Source organism: Chrysemys picta, chromosome 3, assembly GCF_011386835.1.
Source record: "Chrysemys picta bellii isolate R12L10 chromosome 3, ASM1138683v2, whole genome shotgun sequence".
Classification (NCBI taxonomy): domain Eukaryota; kingdom Metazoa; phylum Chordata; order Testudines; family Emydidae; genus Chrysemys; species Chrysemys picta.
This window is the reverse complement of record NC_088793.1, coordinates 99,331,018-99,353,515: the sequence shown is the minus strand read 5'-3', so window position 1 is coordinate 99,353,515 and position 22,498 is coordinate 99,331,018. Positions and strand designations below refer to the sequence as shown.

Sequence of the window (22,498 nt, the reverse complement as noted above, 5' to 3'; positions counted from 1 at the left end):
ACAGTGAGGAAGTTACAGTTCAGCAGGAAATCAACCAGAAGATAAAATATGCTGCTTCTGCTAATATTTGGAGGATATTTGGTATCTGTTTGCCAGAAAAAAAAATCAGAGCTGTTGATTACCATCAGTTCCTCAATAATCAGCCAGTTACTGTGAGAATCTACTCTAACGTAGCCTATTGGCTAATAAAGCACCATTCTGGGCAAGAACACACACCAGTTGCTTTAAAAAGAGAGTGTGTGGAATACTTATTTTGCAATTCCTTAGAAGTCCAGCAGGTGTAGGGAGCCCTCTTTTATTAACTCCTCCAGCCAACGCAGGAGGGTTCTGACAGGTTTCAAAGAAATCCATTTCCTGTTGTCCATGACTAGAAGAACTGGTCACTTTTGGAGGAAGGCATTAAGAGGATCCCAAAGGAGACAGACAGACAGACAGACACACACACACACACACACACACACACAATCTCTTCACATGTCACAGGAAAGTGGCCAGGATTCTAGAGTACATGACACAAGTCATGAGGGGGTTGGGATAAAGGTTTAAGCCACCTTTGTGCACCCCTTATTTTGCAGCCAGTGAGCTATAGCTCAGTTCCTAGTTGCAACTTAGAGTTGCCCCAGGGATGCTTTAAGTTGTGTGGGCTGCCAGTAGCCCTTTGGGGGCTGTTCCAATAACCAGGGATTGCTGGGAACTAAGAAGGCACTGTCCATGTCCTCATTCCATTAGCCATATTGGCAGCCAGGAGAGGGTCATATAGGAACTCCTTTGGTGGCTCTACCACATCCAAGGAATCCTCGCATGATTAGATTAGATCCACAACATTTAAGTCTGTTTTGTGCCAAGGATGATAGTGCAAAATAGACCAGAGGATCATTTGTTTGCGTAACTATTTATTTTAAATGAGCCTGTCTGTTCTGCAGGTTCATGTGCAATAAAATAAGTACAATTGTTAGAGAATATGAACATCATCATGAAAGTTATCAACAACATCCTCGATACTGCTATTATCACTACTGTTATCACTGCTGGGTCACTGCTGCAACTGCTGTTGCTCATTAACATTACGTAGAAAATCTATGAACAGGAGAAACTTGACATTTTACAAAAATATTTAACTTAAAATCATGCCTTTTCTGGAGGAAAAAATATAAAACTTTTAAATAAATGAGACTTATATGCTTCCTTGGCAGATCTTCCAACTAAGAAGCATCAACTGCAAGCATTGAATCTTTTGGTACTACTCCTACCTGAAGCAAACAGAGACACTTTGAAGGTTAGATTGGCTATTCACTTTTTTAAAACAAAGTATGCATTAGAAAAGTGAGCTTATTTTTAATGTATCTATTATGAAAAGTTCAAGTACCTTTTAACATTTTAACTAGCTGGTTGTTACTTTTTTCATATTTGAGGTAACTTAAGACAGAGTAACATTTTCAAAAGTGTGTAAGTGACTCAGAAATGTAAGTCTCATTTTCACAAGTGACTTGAGCACTTAGGTCTAAGTTTATGTCTCCACTGCAGTCCCAGACGTGATTGCAGCTTGGGTAAACATACCTGCGCTAGCTTTACTCAAGCTAGCAGGGCTAAGAATAGTAGATGCTGTGGAGCAGGCTTCAGCAATGCAAATAGGTATCGAGGGCCCTTGGTTGGCTTGTAGACTTCAAACTGAAGTTCATACTGCTGCATCTACACAACTATTTTTCTTCACGCTAACATAGGTATGTCTATCTGAGCTGTAATCACACCTCAGATTGCAGTGTAGACATACCTTCCGTCTCACTGAAATTCTGTGGGACTTAGACTCCTAAAGTGCCCAAGTCACTTTTGAAAATGAGTCTCGGGCTCCTAAATCAATTAGAAGAACAGGAGTACTTGTGGCACCTTAGAGACTAACAAATTTATTAGAGCATAAGCTTTCGTGGACTACAGCCCACTTCTTCGGATGCATATAGAATGGAACATATATTGAGGAGATATATATACACACATACAGAGAGCATAAACAGGTGGGAGTTGTCTTACCAACTCTGAGAGGCCAATTAATTAAGAGAAAAAAAACTTTTGAAGTGATAATCAAGATAGCCCAATACAGACAGTTTGATAAGAAGTGTGAGCATACTTACAAGGGGAGATAGAATCAATGTTTGTAATGGCTCAGCCATTCCCAGTCCTTATTCAAACCGGAGTTGATTGTGTCTAGTTTGCATATCAATTCTAGCTCAGCAGTCTCTCCTTGGAGTCTGTTTTTGAAGTTTTTCTGTTGTAATATAGCCACCTGCAGGTCTGTCACTGAATGACCAGACAGGTTAAAGTGTTCTCCCACTGGTTTTTGAGTATTTTGATTCCTGATGTCAGATTTGTGTCTATTAATTCTTTTGCGTAGAGACTGTCCGGTTTGGCCAATGTACATGGCAGAGGGGCATTGCTGGCACATGATGGCATATATCACATTGGTAGATGTGCAGGTGAACGAGCCCCTGATGGTATGGCTGATGTGATCACATCTACCAATGTGATATATGCCATCATGTGCCAGCAATGCCCCTCTGCCATGTACATTGGCCAAACCGGACAGTCTCTACGCAAAAGAATTAATAGACACAAATCTGACATCAGGAATCAAAATACTCAAAAACCAGTGGGAGAACACTTTAACCTGTCTGGTCATTCAGTGACAGACCTGCAGGTGGCTATATTACAACAGAAAAACTTCAAAAACAGACTCCAAGGAGAGACTGCTGAGCTAGAATTGATATGCAAACTAGACACAATCAACTCCGGTTTGAATAAGGACTGGGAATGGCTGAGCCATTACAAACATTGATTCTATCTCCCCTTGTAAGTATGCTCACACTTCTTATCAAACTGTCTGTATTGGGCTATCTTGATTATCACTTCAAAAGTTTTTTTTCTCTTAATTAATTGGCCTCTCAGAGTTGGTAAGACAACTCCCACCTGTTTATGCTCTCTGTATGTGTGTATATATATCTCCTCAATATATGTTCCATTCTATATGCATCCGAAGAAGTGGGCTGTAGTCCACGAAAGCTTATGCTCTAATAAATTTGTTAGTCTCTAAGGTGCCACAAGTACTCCTGTTCTTCTTTTTGCGGATACAGACTAACACGGCTGCTACTCTGAAATAAATCAATTAGGTGTTACAATCTAAATACCTTTAAAAATCTGGGCCTTAAGCACTTCTGAAAATTTTACAAGAGATTCTAATAATAACGATCTTGTAATGAACCACCTCTCCTTCAAACCTTCTAATCCTAGTCCCAGTTCAGTACCTTTTCTGCAGCAGCTATTGCTGGTTTACATGGAAAAACAATTTTAGAATCGCACAGAGATAAAAAGAAATAAACTCACTTGAATGTGATGGGTGCGGTTGTTTGACTATATCCCAATTTTTTATCTGTACTGTTTATGTTCCCTCTTTGTGAGTTAGGATTTCCCCTTGATATCGACTGCCCCCATTGTTCTAAACCTTCCAGATCACTTTGCTGTTTGGTTCTGTTCTCCTCTGCTAAGCTTTGGTTTTGGTCACTGTTGAAATTGCACCAAAGAAAAATTTTAGAAGAGCTGTATATGGTGCAGAGTTGCTTGGATAGGTGCTTTTTTTTTAGTCTAGTCTGACAAAACCACCACTGGAAATGCACAGAGGCTGGACTAGAGATAGCTGAAAGTGTCATTGCTTAGAGACTGACAGGTGCTTTGTCACTGTGACAGAAGCAGTTCCACTGACTACCTGTGGCTCACAAAGCACTGCTCTACTCATGTGTAGTCTGCATGACTGGAGTAAATAAAGAAGGGTTCAGCGCAGCTTAGGGTCCCAGAGCCCGAGCGCCAGCCTGAGCCCAAATGTCTACACTGCAGTTAAACAGCCCCTTAGCCCAAGCCCCATGAGCCTGAGTTAGCTGGCACGGGCCAGCGTCCAGTGTCTAATTGCAGTGTAGACATACCCTTAGATGCCTTAGAAAATTTTACCCCAAAGCTAATGAAGAATGAATTACTTCTTCACACTCTCAGCTCTAAGTCAGGGATTCACCTCATCAGTAAAGCGGTGTAAGGAAATTGAGATTGCAGCCTTGTGTATAAACCCATCTGCACTTCCCATCATTGTTTGCTTTTTTATATAACCCTATTTTTTAACAAGGACATAAAAAGCCTTTTCAAAGAATACATAACATGATGCTTCACTCTATATGATTTTTTTCATGTGCAGAACTTGCCTTCAAGTGCTACTTTCATTTCAGATACTGCTTGAATTCCTCCAAAGGGTAATTGATCATCGAGATAAAAATAAAATGACATTAAATAATGTTGCAATGGTGATGGCCCCAAACCTCTTCACGTTTCATGGGTTAGGCTCAAAGACTATTGAACAAAGCGAGTTTGTTATGGCTGCTGGAACAGCAAACGTCATGCGCTTTATGATTAAATACCAAAAACTTCTTTGGACAGTAAGTTTGTTCTTTAAAAAAATATGCATTTTCCCTAAGTCTTACAAAATCACAATCAAACCATCATTGCTTTCAAAGAGCAAGGAGGCATCTGAACCCCTACCAGTGATGTAGAGGTGAGATTGACACACTGGAGGGGGGAGGAGGGAAGGGAGGGAGAGGCAGCAAAGGGCACAGCTGGGCCCTAACTGATGGGTAATTTTCAGTGAAGTTACACCAATGGCAAAATCATTATAGATGAGAGCAAAATTAGACTTTCAGTCTGACTATTAATGTGATATATAGACTATATATCTATGTAGAATACCTGACCTCAGAGATAAGTCATCTGGGATACCTATGTATAGTCTATAACAATGACCCATCTAATGTTGTGTAATTTGTTTCTTTCAACCTCAAGATCTTTGTCTCCTGTTTTGAAATGTATTTCAGTATAGGGCTAGTCATTGTCCTTTGAGAAAATTAGTTGTGTCATGACAGTCCCTATGAAAGACCTACAAGCAAGATATAGGTCAGCCCTGTGAAATTTGGGGCATTGTTTTCCACTAGCTACCTTAAACAGTCTCCAATCTCCTCCAACAGTCTCACACTTACAGAATTATTATGGGGCAAACTCTGTAATACAGATTCCTTATTTAATATTTTTTGATTCAGGGAAGTAGAGACACTATGTGAGGGCCCATTCTGCCACTCATACTCATGTTGAGACCTTACTCCTTAAATAGCTCCATTAATTGCAACACCAGCAGATCCCAAATGTGAGGTCAAGGCTTAGATTGTTTCTGAGTGTTTGTTACTGGAAATAAATATTAGCTTTTGCAAGGCCCATCTGACAGCCTGTCACTTAGAAAGTTTTGGTAGGTGTTTAGTATTTCAAGGAAGTTATATGTGTGTTAATAATTAAGATGTATATTCTTTCAGATTCCTAAATTTATTGTCAACCAAGTGAGAAAGCAAAACACTGCAAGTCAGAAGAAGGAGAAAAAGGACAAAGCTATGAAGAAACTGCTGAAAAAGATGGCTTATGACAAGGAAAAACATGAAAAGCAAGACAAGAGCCCCAATGATGTAAGAAAATAGGCTCTTGTCAAATCATAGTTATTGGGCCAAATTCTCCTTTTACTTATAGTGAAGTGAATTGATTTACCTCGATGTAGCTGAGAGGTGACTTTCAATTCTTGGGTGTCCAACTAGACACACCTTAAAGGGACCTGATTTTCAGAAAGTGCTGGGCACCCATCCTGTGAAAATCAGGTGCCTTTAGGGCTTTTTCAGTTTGGATACTCAAAAAAACAAGAACACAAAATCACTGTATACTTCTGAAAATCTCGTCCTGAAGTATTGTCTTCTTTTATTGTGTTTATATATCCTAATAACATTTAAAATATGTTCATAAATTATCTTTTAGCAAATAGTACAAAGGCTTAATTGGAGACGGTTAAACTTCCCAAAGCATATATTATGATTGTTGCTGAATATACAAAGAATTGATTGCGTTTCCAGGTAGAACATACCTTTTCTGCTGCTCTTTGAATTTTCTGGGTACATTGTCATGATTCCAGCACAATGTTAATTGATGGTGAACCATAGAAGAGAGCAGTGGAAGGCCACCACAAAAGCATAAAGGTCTATGCACCACATTCTTCTTTATAATAATTCCATATATAAAGCTACACTCAGCAACTATATGTAGTGCATATTATTCAGTTCTGGACACTAACAGGTCAGATGGTAGCCATGTTGGAATGTGATCACAACTGACTTACAGCCAATAACAAGGGCAGTGAAAAACCTGTCAGGCACTGTAATACAATATCTGGGTGGGGAAAGGAAAGGGATTTTTAAAATCTAGTAGACTGAGAGGATTATTGTTTTTTTTAAAAACAGGGATGAGGACAGATTGTCAAGTTGTTAAGTAACGGAATATACAGTAGAACCTGTACAAGACACAACCCTTATAAAACCACTGTCATAGAATCATAGAAGATTAGGGTTGGAAGAGACCTCAGGAGGTCAGCTAGTCCAAACCCCTGCTCAAAGCAGGACCAACACCAACTAATCATCCCAGCCAAGGCTTTGTCAAGCCGGGCCTTAAAAACCTCTAAGGATGGAGATTCTACCACCTCCCTAGATAACCCATTCCAGTGCTTCACCACCCTCCTAGTGAAATAGTGTTTCCTAATGTCCAACCTAGACCTCCCCCACTGCAACTTGAGACCATTGCTCCTTGTTCTGTCATCTGCCATCTCTGAGAACAGCCAAGCTCCATCCTCTTCGTAACCCCTCTTCAGGTAGTTGAAGGCTGCTATCAAATCCCTCCTCGCTCTTCTGCAGACTAAACAATCCCAGTTCTCTCAGCCTCTCCTCGTAAGTCTTGTGCCCCAGCTCCCTGATCATTTTCATTGCCCTCCGCTGGACTCTCTCCAATTTGTCCACATCCCTTCTGTAGTAGGGGCCCCAAAACTGGACACAATACTCCATATGTGGCCTCACCAGTGCCGAATAGAGGGGAATAATCACTTTCCTCGATCTGCTGGCAATGCTCCTACTAATGCAGCGCAATATGCCGTTAGCTTTCTTGGCAACAAGGGCACACTGCTGACTCATATCCAGCTTCTCATCCACTGTAATCCCCAGGTCCTTTTCTGCAGAACTGCTGCTTAGCTAGTCGATCCCCAGCCTGGTGCATGGGATTCTTTCGTCTTAAGTGCAGGACTCATCAGATTTCTTTTAACCCAATCCTCCAATTTGTCTAGGTCACTCTGGAGCCTATCCCTACCCTCCAGTGTATCTATCTCTCCGCCCAAGCTTACTGTCATCTGCAAACTTGCTGAGGGTGCAATCCATCCCATCATCCTGATCATTAATGAAGATGTTGAACAAAACCGGCCCCAGAACTGACCCCTGGGGTATGCTGCTTGATACCGGCTGCCAACTAGACATCGAGCTGTTGATGACTACCCATTGAGCACGACAATCTAGCCAGCTTTCTATCCATCTTATAGTCCATTCATCCAATCCATACTTTTTTAACTTGCTGGCAAGAGTACTGTGGGAGACAGTATCAAAAGCTTTGCTAAAGTCAAGATATATCACGTCCACTGCTTTCCCCATATCCACAGAGCCAGTTATCTCATCATAGAAGGCAATCAGGTTGGTCAGGCATGACTTGCTCTTGGTGAATCCATGTTGACTGTTCCTGATCAGCTTCCTTTCCTCCAAGTGCTTCAAAATGGATTCCTTGAGGACCTGCTTCATGATTTTTCCAGGGACTGAGGTGAGGCTGACTAGTCTGTAGTTCCCCAGGTTCTTCTTCTTCCCTTTTTTAAAGATGGACACTATATTTGCCTTTTTCCAATTGTCCAGGACCACTCCGATCGCCATGAATTTTCAAAGATAATGGCCAATGGCTCTGCAATCACATCAGCCAATTCCCTCAGCACTCTCGGATGCATTAGATCTGGACCCATGGACTTGTGCATGTCCAGCTTTTCTAAATAGTCCTTAACCTGTTCTTTCACCACTGAGGGCTGCTCACCTCCTCCCCATCCTGTGTTGCCAAGGACAGCAGTGTGGGAGCTGACCTTGTCTGTGAAGACAGAGGCAAAAAAAGCATTACGGGACCCACACTTTCCCTGACCTTTTTCTTATTGCTAACATACCTGTAGAAACCCTTTTTGTTACCCTTCACATCCCTTGCTAGCTGCAACTCCAGTTGTGTTTTGGCCTTCCTGATTACACCCCTCCGTGCTTGAGCAATATTTTTATACTCCTCCCTAGTCATCTGTCCAAGTTTCCATTGTCTTAAGATTCCGTCCTATTGTATTCCCAGATACAGAGTACAATTTGGCTTCATATTCATTACAGCACCATCTTCATTAAGCAACCAATTTTTGTCAGTCCCAGAAGTGATTGCTAAGGATAGATTTCAATGTAACAGCCACTCGGCATAAACACATTCTGATTTTAAATTGCATGTGGTTTTTGGAGAATGTGTTTCCTGTTGGTTTGAAACATTGGATCTGCTAATTGGATTGTCACTCTTAATGTGGGGTGTTTACCCCAAACACACAGGTTGCATCATTATTTCCAATTAGTTAAATATAACTTACTTTTAGTTTATTTATCAGTAAAATCTACTTTATCAAATTTAATGCATCTGAAAGAGACCCTGTGAAGGTAATAGATATTTTAAACACACAACCAAGTAACACCAAATATGTGTTTCCCTTGTATCATAATGAATAAAAATTGGGCTTGGATGACTATAACAGATCTTCTTTAGCAGAGGTCATATTCCAGATTTCAGTGAGCTAGAGACATCTTGTGGAAGGCTGTAAAACTGCACTGGCCTGAATTGTCTGATTTCTTATTTCATTTTTGGCTGTGGGCAAGCTTTGATACATAAGGACTACAGTTTTCTAATGTAAGCAAGTTTATCAAGGCCATTAGGCCAAAAATTAGACCTGTTAGCGGTTTGATTTATGCCACATGTGTATGTTGCAACATCCCTCTGATCTTCCTGTCTGTTTTGTTCTTTTGTCCTGGGTAACAGGATTTCTGAAATGTATTAGTTTTTTCGCAGCACACTGCAGCATAGGATTCATGTTTATATCAGTTCCCTATTTTCTCACAGAAATAGAACTGGAGAGAGGCTGAAAAGAATGTACACATAAAAATCCATGTACTTGTACAAAAACACAACCCTGGGGTTTGTTGCAAGGTGATGTAACAGAGAAGTATATACTTTTACAAGAAAACAACCCCTAATTTGTATAATTTAGAGACTTTTTTAGGAAAAGTTGAAGTATGCATGTGACATTTAAAGGTAGGTTAAATAACTTGCCAGTTAAACTTAGATGTCCACTTCTTCACAGAATTAAAAAACTGATGGTGTATTTGCAAGGCAGCCATAATTTAGGAAGTAGAAATATATCAGTAACTAGTTATATTGGGATATTAAAGTCCTCTCCACACAGTCACCCCAAGAATACCTATCTGAAGAATCAGAGTGGTAGCCGTGTTAGTCTGGATCTGTAAAAAGCAACAGAGAGTCCTGTGGCACCTTGAAGACTAACAGATGTATTGGAGCATAAGCTTTCGTGGGTGAATACCCACTTCATCAGACACATGTGTTAGTCTTCAAGGTGCCACAGGACTCTCTGTTGTTTTTTATCTGAAGAATGGTCATTGTGCAACATTCTTTGCAAAAGTGCTACCTCTAGAGATGGTTGCTCTGGTATCAGTGTTGTACCACTAACAATTCAGCATTTCAAAGTCCTGTATAGAGTGGCTCAGAAGTGGCATTTGGGGGCATGGTATTTGACTGCATTTCTGCCATTAGGCAAAAGCTTAGTCCTTAATCCTGCAAACAAATGGATCAGTGCAGACCCTTGCATACAATGAACTCCATTCAGGTAAAAGAATCTGCAACATTGCATCTGTACTGCAAGATGGGGGCTAGAGTTTTCAACATTTCTTACCTAAATTCAGAGGGCTGATGCAGGATTTGAAACATCTCTGACCAGGACACAATTTCAAAACCAACTGATTCCCCAGACAGTACTCAACTTTCCTTCCAAATACACATGCAGATAGTGAGTTTTCCATCTATCTTTTAAAACGGAGATAGCCAAACATTAACATGTAATTCCTTTACACTTATCATTTAAAATGGGAATAGCATATAGATTCTTTGAAAACAGTTCAGTGCAATTAGGATGTTGGCACCTAAAAGAATGCTGCCATCATCTGCTGCAATACAGAAACTGCAGCAGAATATAGTGAAGTAGTTCAATCAATCAGTATTTTTAGATCTTTTTTTATTTTTAACTGATGGTGGTGGTGCTGAGCATTTACAGTCAAAAACATCTGTCTCTCTCCCCCAGCCCTCCACAAGCCATTTAAGAATTAGGACTGAGGTTTCATGTAACGGATCATAACCCAGCTGTAAATATGCCTGTATTATTTCAAGTACCGGCTTTAAGTCTGAAAAGGCTCTATAGGGTTACTGAAAAATCTAATTTCAGTTTATTTCATAAATCCTTGTTACCTGTACAAGGTATTCCATAATATTTGATGCAGGGAAGCACAGTATTCATATTTGGATATCTTGTATTATTCAGACTTGTGATTGTAATGTATAGTTCCTGATTACACGAAATGCCTTCTTACAGTGATGAGACAGTAATTGATACGTCTGGACTTGTTCTTTAGAATACTGAAATAAGTGAGATAACTGTAGAATACTGAGATTTCAGGATTCTCAGGAGCACATCTTTAATTGTCCATCTGTTTCCTTGTTTGCAGCATTAGACTTCTAAATAAATGGGGCTAATGTCTACACAATTTACATACCATGCAGTCCCACAGAAGTCAGTGTGTGGGTTATAAGTTAACGCCAGAATTTTAAAATTACCTTAATATGTGCAGGATAGTTTCTAAATGGCACTAGGGTTTCTTTTTCACCCTATAGCCTGTGTGTGGTCCATTATCTTCACCTTTCTGCAGAGCACATTCCCTATCCACCATTTAAGTTCCACTCTCAGAGTAGGGGCTAAGTAGGACTTAAGTGTTAGACAGGCTTTGCTTTAATGACTACTTCTTAGAAGCTCCTGAGGGTTATTTGCTTTCCAAAACATCCATATTTACGGCTGTGTGGGCCAGATCCATGGCTCTGGTTAAGTCTCCTTACTGTTACGGTGCAAGGACCAAGCTGGACTTGAAATCAGCTTTAGTCAGGCAACTGGGGGTTTCCTCAAGGTAGGAAAATCCTTGGATGGCACAGCCAGTTATATGTCACCCACTATCCCATCTCTCTTGGCATAGGGGACATTACAGGGCAGAGGGGGGTCATGTCACAGGCAGGACAGAGCAGTCCTTGGCTGCATAATGGTCCAAGGTAACTTAGCTGTATGCAGTGTTGTTGTAGCTATGTCAGCCCTAGGATATTAGAGACAAGGTGAGTGAGGTAATATCTTTTATTGTACCAACTTCTGTCTCTCTCACCAACAGAAGTTGGTCCAATAAAAGATATTGCATCTCCCACCTTGTCACTCAAGGTAACTTGTAGTAGCCAGTTTATCCCATGATGAGCCTCAGAGATGGAAAAAGCAGAAAGATACCTTAAAGCCACTTTTGCCTCCCCTCTTCTCTATTAGCTGCATTGAACATAGGCTAGATGCAGCTGAGGATCGCTCTCTCTACAGGTAGGGTATCCTCAGTGTAGGTGTGGTTGAACATGAACTCCCCCAAGAAATGTAGGAGTTGAAGATGACGAGAGGTTCATTTTTCTTAGCTATGAAACAAGTTTTCCATTTGACCTATGACCTTGATGTCACAATATTGTGGAAATTCTTAACACACTTGTTCCCACTCACACAATGAAGCCAAGCAGTTTTCACACACATCCATCATGTGCCCGATGAGCAAAAAAATTAATCACTATAATCCAACTGAATACTAAAATGAAGGCTGATTTAAATTTACTGTGCAAAACACAATGAAAGGCTATTCAGGATAATAGCCTTTCCACCCTCAGAAGATTGCTCCCTTGTTGACAGTGAATATGTTTATAACAGTTTTGAAGACAGGCAAGAGCTATTTAAGCACGAGCTAGTTAACTTTGTGTATACAGTTTGACAGATGCTTATGGTCATGATCACTATCACTGCTAGTAGTCTCTTGCAAACTCTTGATCCACCAGTTGTAAATTCTTTAGACATGACTAGGTGTTAAATTGAGCAGTTCAATTCTGAGAGTTGTAAAATACATGGAAAGACCGTGAAAGTAACGGGTACAGCCTAAGCTGTGATTGTTCTTAGTCCACTGGTTTAAGATCAGACTTATTTTATCACTGCAGAGCTCAGCAACATGGTGCAATTAACAGTCTGATGACATTTGTACTCAGTAACTTATGAGTCTGATTCTGATCTTATTTATACTGGTTCTACACCACTCTAACTCTACTGATTTCAATGGAGTTGCTCCAGGTTCACGTCGGTGTACGTGAATTTTTCAAGGCTTAATTCTATAACCTCTGTACCTCTGATATTATTCACTGATAATGAAATAACAAACATTCAGCTTTACAATCACAGTGTTTAGAGAAAAAAAAAAAGAGAATTACCTCTCAGAACTCCTCATACTTCTTTGCAGTAACCCTGACTCATACTTCTTTTCATATCAAAACAAGGACATTTGGAGCCAGGCAAATGGTAGTTAATGTGTACAGAAAAATTATCTAAGTTTTCTAAGAATAGAAATTAGGACTGACTATATAAATAAATTATGCCTTCTTGTAATGCCAAATGTCAGTATTGTATATTGAATAGAAAAAACAGTCATTTCTCTGCACTGATATAAGTTTGATATTCATCACCACGGGATTTATAGATTGAAATAAAATATATCCATTATGTAGTCAAAAGTGCATGCTGACTAGCTGAACAAAGTCTTGAGAACAAGAAAAGGAGGATAAAAGCTACACAAATGATTTGTGAGTGTCTATATATGAAAGGGAAAAGATTTTGTTAAAAAATCAATTGAACAAATTAGACCGATCTGTGAATACATTTGTAAGATCTTTTGTGAAATTCAGGTTAAAGGAAACTGGAAATTTTTGCCTGGCGCTAGCGCATACAACATCTCCTTTTTGAATCTGGTTCATGTATTACTATATCAAACACACAAACTTCATAACATGCTGAAATTGTCTCTTAATATAGCAATAATCGTTACTGTTATCATTCATAACATCTATGGAAAATAATTAAACATTACTGTTCTTTTGTTATAAAGTTCTCTATTGCCATTAAAAAGAAATTTGAGGGTCTGATGTAATTTAGTAAATTACAATGTAGTTAACATTTTTCTGCAATGATGTAGACAGTAGTTAAGCATACTTACAGAGCATTGTACTAAATTACTTATTCCATGCAGTATTTGGAGAAACTCATCAAAGCCAGCTGCTAGCAGCTTTGTTCCAATTTCATTATTGCTTTGCAGGCTGATGTTCCTCAGGGAGTGATACGGGTGCAAGCGCCTCATCTTTCGAAAGTTTCCATGGCAATACAGCTGACGGAAGAACTAAAAGCCAGTGATATAGTAGCCAGGTTTCTCAGCCAGAAGAGGTACAAATCCCTTTTTGTTTTACTAAGCTTCCAGAATAAGTGGCTTTTAGTATTTCATATCACGAAAAAAGTTTTAAAATAGTTTGACAAAAGAGCAGATATGGTTAACAATTAAAGTAAGTTCAGTGACCACTTGAGCTGAATTTAGCCTGTTCAAATAAACGTTTGATGAACTAATGATTTGGATTGTTCCAAGAAGCACTTCTAACGCTCCTTGCAGCCTAAATCCTTACATATTGAGGCCTTCAGGAATATGCCAAAGTGCAGTATGTTGGTAGAGAATTAATTGCTGTTTTGTCAGCTGGGTTAGGAATGGCATCCATGGAACACAGTAAGTTTTTATATCTTCCTGTGGAGAATATAGCAGGGAACTCTAAGAGAAGAAGTCTAAGAGAAAAAGAAATGGGGAAAAGAGAAGATAAACCTTTCAGGAAAAAAACATTAATTCATATCTAAATATATGTACATCTATGAGAGAGAGATACACACACGTAAATCAGTCTCTATATTTGGGCCTAATCCAAATTCCACTGACGTCATTGGAAACATAGGTGGACTTTAACATCATTAACTTAGGTGGACTTTGGATCCTACTGTGTGTGTGTGAGTGTGAGGGAGGTCATGCAAAATAACTTTTCAGTTTCTACATCATTTATATAGTTATTAATGGTGATGTAGTAGCATTCCATTCTTCTCAAGATTAAGAATTTATTCTTATCCAAATTATTTTTTTTAAAGGGGCTTATGATTTTGGCAAAAAATTCCTTTCAGCTGCAAGTTGGCACATCTCATCGCAATCAGATGAGGATTTTATTGGTTTCACCACCAGTTTTGGAAAGAATTATGGTTTGCCCCCCTTTTAGTTACAGAAAAATAAAAAGGAAAATAAGAGCATGATTACGACTTCCCCTACACATTTGTGCTGCTATATCAGAGATATGAAATGTATGATGGGAGAACTCATTTTTGCAGCAACAGTAAAAAAAAATAAAAAATTTCGAGCAGAGCCAAAGATCACAAAGTCAGGCTGCCACCAACTATCAATAAAAAGATTAATCTTTTCTAAAAGTCTCAATTCCTTCAAGTCTGATTTCTTTTTCTTCTTTATAATTTACTATGCAGGATTACTCTTGTTTGCATTATCATACTGGTGTGATAGTCTTTTTCCTTTTTGTATGTGCAGAGATGGGTAAAATAGAAATGGGGAGATAATTTCGATGCATTGTCAGTTTCCTTAACTACCATCGCATTTCCCAGGCACATTTAAGTGGTTTGATTGCAAGCTATTTGGTGGGATAGCTAATCATTTTGTTTTGTTCCTAACAGTGGAGTTGTCCAAGCTCTCAAGAAAGAAGAGGTATTTTTATATGAAATTGGAGGAAATATTGGTAAGGATGATTTCTCAACAGATTCCCTTGCTGAAATGAGATTGCTTGGGCCTAACTTTGCCCTCAGTTACATCCACATGACCCCTATTGACTTCGCTGTGGGTGCATGTAGGTGTGAATGAGGCAAAAGTTTGGCTCATAAAGTTTAGAATTAATTATGGGCTTGATTCATTCATTCCATGGGTTCACCAGTAGCTCCCCGGACCCCAGTAAGCTGCATGTTCATGCAGAGCCACCTGGCACAGCTTAAAAGATGGGCAGTGCTGGAAGGAAAGGGAGTAGGGGCCAGAATATTCACATCCAGAGGGTTCGCTGATTCAACACTGGCACCCTCTGCTGGCTTTGGTTCTATGGAACCCTGTCTAGGCTCCCACATGCAAAAATGTCTGGGGAAAGATCTTTTGTGCCTCAAGGTTGCATGGGCAAGGGTGCACATCGTATCACAGTCCTCCTTCACAGATGAATCAAGCCCAAAGTGGATCGTAAGAGGTAGGTCAAAGGCATGTAATAATCTATATCATGGATATCTGCTAAGTCGGCATTCCTATTAGTATTTATTTGTGATTATTTGCATTTCTAAAGTGTCCATCATTCATTATATGAATGTTTTTACCCACAAGTTTATATACAAGGCATGCTCCAACCAGAAACTCTCTGTCCGTTCTTCCTTTTTCATAACTTCCTACTTGAAGGGCCCGACTCTCAGTTCCCCCCCCCCACATGCCACATATACACCTCTACCCCAGTATAACGCGACCCGATATAACACGAATTCGGATATAACGTGGTAATAGGGTGACCAGACAGCAAATGTGAAAAATCTGGACGGGGGTGCGGGGTAATAGGAGCCTATATAAAAAAAAAGACCCAAAAATTGGGACTGTCCCTATAAAATCGGGACATCTGGTCACCCTACGTGGTAAAGCAGTGCTCCGGGGGGACGGGGCTGCGCACTCCGGTGGATCAAAGCAAGTTTGATATAACGCGGTTTCACCTATAACACGGTAAGATTTTTTGGCTCCCAAGGACAGCGTTATATTGGGGTAGAGGTGTATTAGCATTACAGACACGAAGAAGTGAAGTCTGTAACTCACCCTAACGATGACCTCTGTCCGAGCCACAGCAGGAGCAGATTCTATCATTTTATGCCATCTAAAAAGAACATTCTGTACCAGCCCCTACAAGTTTTACCCTGGGCAGAAGAGTCCCTACTGATGGCAACTTCCATGCCAGTGTGAGGTGAGAGTGGTGGTCACTGAAGTAATGTGCTCACATCATTCAGGGCTTTGTAGATGAGGGCCAGAACCTGGAATTGGACCCAGAGCAGCACAGGCAACCAGGGCAAAGTTGGTCTGTCTTGTTCAGCAGTTAGGCTGCTAAATACCATACAAACTGTAATAACTGGACAGCCTTCCTGGTATTTACCAGGTTTACCTTATAAGGGTAGTCCAGTCTGAAGGTGATGAAAGCATGGTTCTCTTCTGGCAGGACAGCTTACTACCAATTCCTGCCAGTCATAGAGAAGAAAAGGTGGTCCAAAAGCTTTGAGAAGAGTCCAAAAGCTTTGAGTGTGGAGAAGAGATGAGATCATGGTCACAGGCTTTCGCATTTCTCTGAAGTGCTCTCTCCTGCCAACTGGCATCACTTCTGTTTTGCCTGGGATGAGCCTGAACCAGCTGCTTTTTAATCCATGGCCCTAGTTTATTCCGATAAGGCATCAGGGAGACCTTAGTGAGAAGGAAGCACAGAGCTGGTGTCATCAGCATGTAGGTGGCACCATAGCCCATAGCATCTTATAATCTCCCCATAAGGAGAGAGACGTTGTCATAGCTTCTCCTGATGAGTTATTTTTAAAAAGGAGAAATATTTAAGCGCACTGAACAATAAAACTGTCTTTATCTTCATGCTTACTGTTTGAGCTTCCCTTACAACCTCCACTCCTGTGTTCCACATCAAACACAGGGGAAGTCACGGTCAATGGGAAAGATTCCCTGGCCTTCCTGTGATGCAAGTTTCCTAGCTCTGAATAACAGGCTATTATAACAAGAGAGTGGCTTAGTATAATTAATGCCAGAACACCATTTTGAATGCAGTGCTAGAATTTTTCTTTAATGAATGAAAAAGTGTGTCTTTCTAAAGTCTACACTGAGAATCACTCCCTAACCACAAATTTTTAACAGGCTGAGCAAATTAAAAAATCATTCATAAACTAGACAACATGAATTAGATTTACTTTGTTTTTTCTAACAACTGTGGCCTGTTAAGTTTACCAAAATGTATATCTTTAAGCAAAAACGTAATACTTTTGTACTCGCTGCAGATGCTAATCTATTTTTTCTCTTCCGTGTCACTGCTTTAAAAATAGTTTAAACATTTATATCAAAACCAAAAATCATTACAATATCAGCTTTTATTATAGGCACATATTACAATATGTTATAGAGATGCTTCAGTTTTTCTAATACAGCATTTTAAGGGCAACTAGTCACAAAGGTTTTTATTCTGTGCCTAATGCCTGATTAAAAAAAATAGTATTCATTTATATCAAATGACTGCACAGGTTCTCCATGTCTGTCTGCACAGATTCTCTGTATCTGTCAAGTAAGACTGTCTTCTCAGTTCCTTAAGGCTGTTTTTAGGAGAGGAGCATTTGTTTACTTTACAGCAATATTAATATTATAGAAAAAGAGCTTGTAATTGACTTCAGTGGAAATGAGACCTATATGGAACTACATGTCAGGTATAATGTGATAGTATATAATATATGTATATAAATAACACTGGGTTGCTTTGCATGTATGTGTGTAATGATAGTATATAATCTGAGTACACATATTTTGTAATACTGGGAAGAGCTGTGGGAGTAGGGCTGTGTGTGTATGAGAGAGAAATTTTTACTGCTAATTTCTATCTGGTTGCTTATTTTGTAATGAAGAAACCGGTTTATTGAGTAGTCTCTCTACTTGAAATGTAGTTACTCTATGTGCCTGTTAAAGTGAAGATGTGGCAAGCTGGAGATTTTCTGCAAGCTTGTTATGGCATATAGTGGAATGCTGGAAGCCTCCTGAGTAATCCTCCCCTTTGCTAATAAACCTTTGTGATAATTGCATTTTATCACTCCCTATGTTTTCTACTTCTAATTACTGTAGCAGTTACTAGGGGGTTGGTGAAGAGAAGCTTCCTGACTAAGCTATTGGGCAGGCAGACAGGCTGACTCTCTTTTCATTTATTGTGTCCTGGCTCTTCTTCTCTTGGCTGTCATTTTCTTCATGACATAGCAAACTCATGCAGAGATTGCACAAAAGAGGAAAGAACCAACAGCTCACTATAAAATGCAGCAACATGACCAATATATTTAATTATTGATTGTTGCTGCTGAGTCTTTCCTCCTTCATGTATATTCTATGCAGGGCTGGTAGCATCAGCAGGTTGCCTGACACTACCCATTAGAAGACCCTGTTTTCAGTTGCTTATAACTTTGCAAAAATTTAAAAGTTCGGGCTGAAATGTTCCATGCTGTGTGTCTGCCTCAGGCTGATTTTTTGGGGGTGGGGGTGGGGGGGGAGGAGGCAGAGAGAGGGAGGAGAAATTTCATCCTAAATGGATAGGCTATTTCTGATAACAAGGTTAGAGAAAACTGCCCACGTTAACCTTTTCTGTGAGAAGCTCTTGTGCCTTCATGTTTGAAGCGGGGATTTGAAGTTTGGCAAGAGGGCAGCCTTTGTGTTAGGTACGCAGTCATGAAATTAACGACTGTATCTAATGCGTGTGCACAGGGGGGCTGAATTAAAGTTGCTCATGCAACCTTAATTCTGGCATTTCCTAACTTTTGAATGCTTGACTTTGCAACCTTAATAATAATATTTCAGCATAGTTTGCGTATGTAATACGTGTATATATATCAGATAATTCCTTGAAGAACTTGGGAACATAGAAGACTACAACCCAAACAAAGCGATATATTCATGGTTCTACCTTTACTAATATTGACTTGCTGCCTTTCTAATCATTGCAATACTCTTAGTTCATTTATGCTTAAATTATTATTTTGGTAACAGCTACTAGACACTAGACTAGGATAAAATATCAGCAGAAGTTAAACTGCTTTTCTTTCCATGATTTGACCTATCACAACACAGCTGTGCACATTGGATACAAAGGAACTGTTAACAACAAGATCAAGTAAGAGCTGGGAGTGGTAAGGTGCACAGCTTTCTTGGTCAGAGGCCCCACCTCTTGAACTCCCCTCCAAAGGAATTGAAAATGACCATAAATATAACAACCTTCAGATATAACAACCTTCAAACCTTTACATCCTCAGCTAGTGTAAATCAGCGTAGATCCACTTAAGTCAATGGAATACCTCAGTTTACATTATCTGAAGGAACTAACCTAATTATGGACAAGATAATTAAAGAATCCCACTAAGTACAGCCCCCTCGAGTCAGGAGAGAAAAATAAGAGAGTAATTCTTGATATCACTTTTCGTCCGCTTTGTTAGATATCATGGTGATGGGCTCAGTATAAAAACCTAAATAGATTGGAATAGTTCTATGAATGTTGAAAGTAAATTCCCTTTTTTAGGTGTACTAAATCTAATCACACATCTTTTTTTATCAGGAGAACGCTGCCTTGATGATGATACCTACATGAAGGACCTGTACCAACTCAACCCAAATGCTGAGTGGGTTATAAAGTGCAAGCATAGTTAAACTCATAACAAATTACAAAAGAAAATTTGTGGACTGGACTTCGTAATACTGTGTATTCTAAAAGGACAGGATGTTGTTTTATCATTCAAATGCATTGTACTATTAAAGGAATATTGTCAAGCTTATTAAAACACTTACAAGTGGTTTCCACTAACTTGGCAACATTTACCACAGTCACCATGCAGCAATATCTGAGATTCTAGCTTTCCCCGCCACACATATTTAGACTCAGGAGTGATTTCATGGTATCTGAAGTTAAATGTTGACTTTTCAGTGACAACCATCGTACCTTGATAATGGTCCCATCTGGCAGGTCTTATGTTCATATCTATAATCTTTTTGCACTAGAGAGAGCTGTATTGTCTTTCTTTATATGTGTATTTTTATAGCGCCTAGCACGGTGGGGAACCCAATCCTGACTGGGGCTTCTGAGTGCTACAGTAATGTAAATATTAAATAAAAAGTATGATTCCAGAGACATAAAGTTTCCTGTCACTGTGAGATTCAAAGGAGACAAACTGTAATGTAATATATCCTGTCTCTGTCTTAATAAGTGTGCCCCAATTTTTTTCTCCTGGGGTACATTTTGATGAAAATTGGCTGATAGCAACTTTTTTTTGTGAAAACTTCTATTTCTATTTCTGCCCAGCATTCCTGCTAGACAAACTAAGTTGCACACCCTTTTATATTATGGGTCTGGTGATTTGATTGTATTCTTGATGGTAAAGAATTTTTAAATGGGATCACATGTCAAGGTCCATTTGAAAGCCTACAACCCTTAGTAGTGTTCTTTCTAATATTGGAATGTTCGTATACAATGTAGAGGCACTGAGTTGTTTTATGGTGCCATACAGGGACATTGTGAACCCTACTTTGGATTTTCTTAGACCATCTGACAGATTTCAAAACATTTTGTGAACTGCCAAAAACTGCCAATTACTTATGAATTGCAGAACACAAACATTCAGGATAAATAAAACAACTGTGGTGAGTAACTGTGGTCTGAAATTCACATTTAGCAAACTATCAAAACCCCCACACAGCATGACTTCATTGCAGAGTTAACCGAGGCTCTTACTTGGTGTTGCCGCTAAACTGGCTCCTGACCACACACAAAAACCTCTTACCTAACTATAGTGGTGCTTTATACCTGGGCTAGCTGGCCCATCCTGGGGTATAGGCTAAAGCCCAAGTTCTGCTTTCACTTGGGTTGGTAACCTGCCCACTTTGCAATGAGGATGAAGGCTAAACCACTAGAGAGCTGATAGTCTATCAGTGCTTTCCCACAATTCCCCCCATGTCCCCAGAAGGACAAACTAGTCCCAAAAGTCACTGGGTGAAGAAACATGGGATATGCCCTTAGCGCCACACACACACATGAGTGCAGCACCAATGGAGTCCCAGTAACTCGAGCGTGGCTACTCTCCTGAGCTAGATCAATGCCGGTGCCACTTGGTTGATCTAACTCTGCAGCAAAAACATACCCTTTGAACCAATTTTCCCCTTGGACATACTTACATTGATCTCATTGAATCAAAGGGAGTCTTGCATACATGTCCAAGGGAAGAATCAGGCCTTTTGGACCTGATTCAAACCAATGACATCAAAGGGAATCTTTCAACGAGCTTTGGATCAGGCTCTCACACTGTATTATTCACAAGTGAACTTAAAATTACACTGTTAGAACTGTCTGTCGCATCAGCAACATAGATCTGCAATAGAATATAACTGTAAAGGTTATAGAATGTGTTCTTTATAGAAAGAGTTTTGTGCACATCTGCTTGTTAGTTATTCCATTTAGGTAAGACACACAACAAATCAACAATTTGTGTTTTTGGTATTTTTCTGTTTTTGTTTTTAATCAAAACAGCAGAGAATATTGCAATGAGGCAGGAAGAATTGTTCCCAGGGATTCTATAACACAAGTAGTCTTGTGGATAGAACAAAGACTATACTGTAAATACAAGGAAGGAAGGAAGGAAGAAACAAAAAAAATGCTTGAGCAAATATTTATGAGTCTAGAATGTAATGAATCTAAGGCAATTTAGATGTGTAATACAACAAACTGTGTGTGTTCATAATACTTTATCTGTAGTTCTTTAAAAAACAGATTACATGTTACTGGAACTCTAGATGTTATTTTAATCAGGAACAAAGTGCTGATGAGAAGAACAGCTGTAAAATTTCACCCTGGTGGCTAGATAATTTAAATAACTTTGTTGCTGGTTTAGTGCCATTACCTTTTTTTTTTATTTAAAAAGAATTTTTATAATTCAATGTTTTTTTCTTAATTCTCTTATTTTAATTATTATGCCTATGAAATGTACACAAAAGCAATGCTGACTAGTTGTTGAACGAACTTTTTGTTTTGACTGCCTCACTTCATAATCCGTACGGGTAGTCTATAGCTTTATATATAAAAGAGATGTTTCAGCTGAAGACTGGTTTACTTGGTATTTTTTTCTTCTTATGAACACACTTAATGTTTTACTATATTCCGTATTTCCTTATGTGTTACTTTTATGTGCCCTGTAATAGTCCACACAGCCTTGGAGGTTTGAATGCCCAATTGGACAACAGCCAGGGACCTCATTTTAAACAGAAGATTATTTATTTATCAGGGTGCTCCATCTTAGTACTACATTGCAGTCTCAGTGTGGGTTTTGACCCACCAAACTACAATATATACTTACAGTGTATATATATAATGAAGCAGGCACCTTCAGCATTTCCTCTAAATACTATTCAAAACTTAACGGTAAAATACAGCCAGTGCATAAGTGAAGACCAAAGAGCATGGG

General features: G+C 39.3%; 1 protein-coding gene and 1 long non-coding RNA gene across 7 annotated transcripts in view; one reads left to right on the top strand and one right to left on the bottom strand.

Annotated features, from left to right (window-relative positions):
* ARHGAP18 (Rho GTPase activating protein 18) overlaps positions 1–22,136 on the top strand; it is a 131,327-nt gene extending 109,191 nt beyond the window's left edge. For all 3 annotated transcript variants that reach the window (XM_005280237.5, XM_005280239.4, XM_005280238.5), the window contains 6 exons: positions 1,194–1,276; positions 4,260–4,466; positions 5,388–5,534; positions 13,473–13,597; positions 14,924–14,985; positions 19,606–22,136. In XM_005280237.5, the coding sequence (XP_005280294.1) occupies positions 1,194–1,276; positions 4,260–4,466; positions 5,388–5,534; positions 13,473–13,597; positions 14,924–14,985; positions 19,606–19,697 (716 nt within the window). In that variant the 3' untranslated portion in view covers positions 19,698–22,136. The remainder of the gene's footprint in view (positions 1–1,193; positions 1,277–4,259; positions 4,467–5,387; positions 5,535–13,472; positions 13,598–14,923; positions 14,986–19,605) is intronic.
* The window catches only part of LOC135982345 (uncharacterized), a 51,114-nt gene that overhangs the window by 4,789 nt on the left and 23,827 nt on the right, over positions 1–22,498 (bottom strand). For 2 of the 4 annotated variants that reach the window (XR_010599634.1, XR_010599632.1), the window contains exons 3-4: positions 16,420–16,712; positions 13,374–13,984 (exon numbers count right to left, since the gene is read on the bottom strand). This is a non-coding gene — a long non-coding RNA (uncharacterized LOC135982345). The remainder of the gene's footprint in view (positions 1–13,373; positions 13,985–16,419; positions 16,713–22,498) is intronic. The other 2 variants (XR_010599635.1, XR_010599633.1) reach the window with 1 other exon arrangement.